Source organism: Vigna umbellata, chromosome 4 (genome assembly GCF_029865625.1).
Source record: "Vigna umbellata cultivar VRB3 chromosome 4, Vumbellata_1.0, whole genome shotgun sequence".
Lineage (NCBI taxonomy): Eukaryota > Viridiplantae > Streptophyta > Magnoliopsida > Fabales > Fabaceae > Vigna > Vigna umbellata.
This window is the reverse complement of record NC_142168.1, coordinates 22,151,740-22,155,872: the sequence shown is the minus strand read 5'-3', so window position 1 is coordinate 22,155,872 and position 4,133 is coordinate 22,151,740. Positions and strand designations below refer to the sequence as shown.

At 33.3% G+C, this 4,133-nt stretch overlaps 1 protein-coding gene across 1 annotated transcript; it reads left to right on the top strand.

Moving 5' to 3' along the window:
* The first annotated feature begins 371 nt into the window (after window positions 1-371).
* LOC148199575 (receptor-like protein EIX2) lies at window positions 372-3,810 on the top strand. The gene has a single exon (XM_088112712.1). The coding sequence runs from the start codon at window positions 430-432 to the stop codon at window positions 3,808-3,810; it is 3,381 nt and encodes a 1,126-aa protein (XP_087968838.1). The 5' UTR covers window positions 372-429.
* The last annotated feature ends 323 nt before the right edge of the window (window positions 3,811-4,133 follow it).

Below are 4,133 nucleotides of genomic sequence, written 5' to 3'. Positions count from 1 at the left end.
TGGGAAAGAAACGGAATGAAAATATTGCCGAACAACATCAACGTCCTCTGTACAAATATTTTGTAATATTATATTCAAATTTTATAATAATGGTGACATAAGCTTTCACTATTAAAATATTTTCTAAGTATTTAATGGAACTTACAATTTTTTTAATTTTGAGAGCACTTTCTTAATTTTGTTTTCAAATATTAACTTCCAATTCATTAATTATTTGTAAGGAGGAGTTTGATGTTTTGATTTTCATATAATATTGTCGTTTAAAATGAAAATACAAAGTCTTCTTCGTAGTCAATTGATATTATTGAAATGCAGAAGAGTGAGAAGAATAGGTAATGAAGGAGTTGGTGAGTATAAATGTGGGTATTGGGAGTGCTAAATTCAGAACACATATCAATCTAATTCTATACTATTCACTCTCTCTGTTTGATGATGAATATTCTGAAAGTAATGATGTTTATGTTTGTGGTGAGTGTGGTGTTGCAGGTTGCTTTTGGACAACACCATATCAGATGCCTTCCAAAAGAGAGGGAAGCACTCATTCAATTCAAGGCTGCCATTGTCGATCGTTACGGCATGCTCTCCTCTTGGACCACTCCTGACTGTTGCCAATGGGAGGGGATTCGCTGCACCAACCTCACCGCTCATATTATAAGCCTTCACCTTCCTGGACAGATCCACAAGTCGTTAATGGAGTTACGACACTTACAGTATTTGAACCTCAGTTTCAATTCTTTTCGAGACACTAATATTCCAGAGTTTCTTGGCTCTCTTACCAACTTGAGATATCTTGATCTCTCTTCATGTGATTTTAGCGGACAAATTCCAACTCAGATAAGTTCTCTTTCTCATTTGAAATATTTGAATCTTGCTGGTAATTATTTGGAGGGCCCAATTCCTCCTCAACTTGGAAATCTCTCTCGGTTGGAGTATCTTAATCTCAGGTACAATTCTTTTGAAGGATTCATTCCTTTCCAACTAGGAAACCTTTCAAATTTGAATAAACTCTATCTTGGAGGATACGATAGTGCTCTCCAAATTGTCAGTAGTGATCAATGGTTATCTAATCTTAATTCTTTAACCCATCTTTCCTTCATTTCCATATCTAATTTTAACACTTCTCCTAGCTGCCTTCGAACCATTGCCAAGCTACCAAAACTAAGAGAACTGAGTTTAATTGAATGTGGCCTTTCCGATCATTTCCTCCTTTCGTTCAACCCTTCCAACTTCAATTTTTCTACTTCTCTATCTGTCCTTGATCTTTCTCGTAACTCCTTCACACAACCGATGATATTCCCGTGGCTGTCAAACACCACTTCCAACCTTGTTGAGCTTGACCTTAGTTGGAACCTCTTGAAGGGTGAAGGTTTGAAATCATTAATGAATATATGCACCCTACGTTCATTATACATGTCTGGAAACAATATGACCGAAGACCTTTCGTTAATTCTTCATAATTTCTCCAGTGGTTGTGTTAGATACTCACTACAAGAGTTGAGTTTGGCATACAATCAAATCAGAGGCTCCTTGCCTGACCTTTCAGCATTTTCAAATTTAAAAAAGTTGGATCTTTCTGACAATCAATTGAGTGGGAAGATACCTGAAGGTGGTGTTCCAAAATCATTTGGGAGCACATGTACTTTGGAGTTATTGGATTTGTCTGATAATAAGTTGAGTGAAGATCTTACGATCATATTTAATCATTTGTCTGGATGTTCTAGATACTCATTGCGAAATTTATATCTCCGTCAGAATAAATTCAATGGCACATTACCTGATTTTTCAATATTTTCAAAGTTGGAAACGTTGGATATATCAGGAAATCGATTGGATGGAGTTCCAAAATTACTTCACAATGGTACTGTTTTGCGTTCATTGAACCTATTTAATAACAGTTTAAGTGAAAACCTTCCAACAATAATGCATCACTTATCCTCATCATTGCAAAGTTTAAATCTAGGCATGAATCAAATTACCGGTACTTTGCCTCGCAACCTCGCAACAATGTTCCCATCATTAAAAGAATTGTTCCTTGATAGTAACAAGCTAAATGCGACAATTTATGAAGATCTTCGATTTCCAACACAACTTGAGGAATTATCCTTGATGTCAAACTCTTTGAAAGGTGTGCTAACTGACTCTCATTTTTATAATATGACAAAGTTAAGGACATTGAGGTTGTCAGATAACTCATTGATGTTAGAAGTTAGTCAAAATTGGGCTTCAACTTTTCAATTATATAGTATTGAATTGAGGTCTTGCAAGCTTGGTCCATTGTTTCCCAAATGGCTAGAGAAACAAAATGAATTTATTTATCTTGACATTTCAAATAATGAAATATCAGGTACCATTCCAAAATGGTTTTGGACCAAATTTGGATTGTCAAATTGGATGAGTATTGATATTTCACACAATAATTTACAAGGTACGATTCCAAATTTGCCAATAGAAAATCATTATTATTCTCTTAGACTTGCATCAAATCAATTTGAAGGTCATGTTCCGCCATTTTTACGAGGTTCAATATCTCTTGATCTATCAAACAATAAATTCACAAATTCTTTTTCATTTTTATGTTCTAATGGTGTAGCTGAATCTTTATACCAATTAGACCTTTCAAATAATAAGTTTTCTGGACAAATTCCAGACTGTTGGACCCATTTGAAGTCATTGGCTTACTTAAATATGAGTCACAACAAGTTTTCAGGAGAGATTCCTTCTTCAATGGGATCACTCCTTGAACTTCAAGTTTTGTTATTGAGAAGCAATAATTTAACAGGTAAAATCCCTTCCGTCTTGAAGAATTGCACACAGTTGGTGATGGTAGACATAGCAGAAAATAGATTATCAGGATCTATCCCAAATTGGATCGGGAACGAATTATCGCAGTTGCAATTTTTAAGCTTAAGAAGCAACTATTTCCGTGGGAGTTTACCATTGCAAATTTGTTATCTAAAAAATATTCAACTCTTAGATCTCTCGCTAAACAATCTATCTGGACAAATTCCTAAATGCATAAAAAACTTTTTCTCAATGGCTCAAATGACTTCTTTGAGAGATTATTATCAAGGTCATCAATATTTGGTCAACACTAGTGCTACGAAAAGTAACTTTTCATATGATTTGAATGCATTCTTGATGTGGAAAGGTTCAGAACAAATGTTTACAAACAGGGGATTGTCACTTTTAAATAGCATTGATCTCTCAAGCAATCAATTATCAGGAGAAATTCCAAAAGAAATAGAGGGTTTATTTGGATTGGTGTCATTGAATCTATCAAGAAACCAATTGACAGGGAATATTCCTTCAAATGTTGGAGAGTTAACATCACTTGAATTTCTTGATTTGTCACGAAACCAACTTGTTGGTTCTATTCCTTCGAGTCTTGCTCAAATTGACCGACTCACTGGGTTAGATTTGTCACATAATAATTTATCTGGAAAAATTCCAACTGGCACACAATTACAGAGTTTCGATGCATCGAAATATGAAGATAATGTTGATCTCTGTGGACCACCATTAAAAGAATTGTGCATTGATGGAGTGGCAAGACAAGGACCAATAATTAAATTTCAAGAGGATGACAATTTGATTTTCAATCGTGAATATTATATAAGTATGACAATTGGATTTGCTATAAGCTTTTGGGGAGTGTTTGGCTCAATCTTAATACTACATTCTTGGCGTCATGCATATTTCAAGTTCTTAAATAATTTAGGAGACACTCTTTATATCATGACAAGAATGAAAGTTTTCAAGATCTGGTACAACACAAAGTTGCAGGTAACATTATTTTTACCTTGTGTTTAAAATTTGATTTTTTTTTATTATTATTAATATTATTTTAAATAAATAATTTTCATATTCCCTTATAATAGGAATTACTTTCCCTGTGATATTAAGATCAATACTGATCATTTTTATGGTAAATTTCAATATTCGTATACTTTTTTCAATATAGAAATAATTTTGTAAATGGAATCTCAAAAATTAAAAAAAAAATAACTAAAGATTTTATATTTAAACATGTTTTTTCTCTCCATGTTTATTCATTCATATTGTTTTTCCTTATCCTTTATTTTTCTTATTCTGTATTTCATGATGGCTAGGTGATTTTTCTAATTCAACATATC

What these genes read in the sequence shown, in the direction of transcription:
- LOC148199575 (XM_088112712.1), top strand. Translation starts at nt 430, where the DNA reads ATGATGAATATTCTGAAAGTAATGATGTTTATGTTTGTGGTGAGTGTG.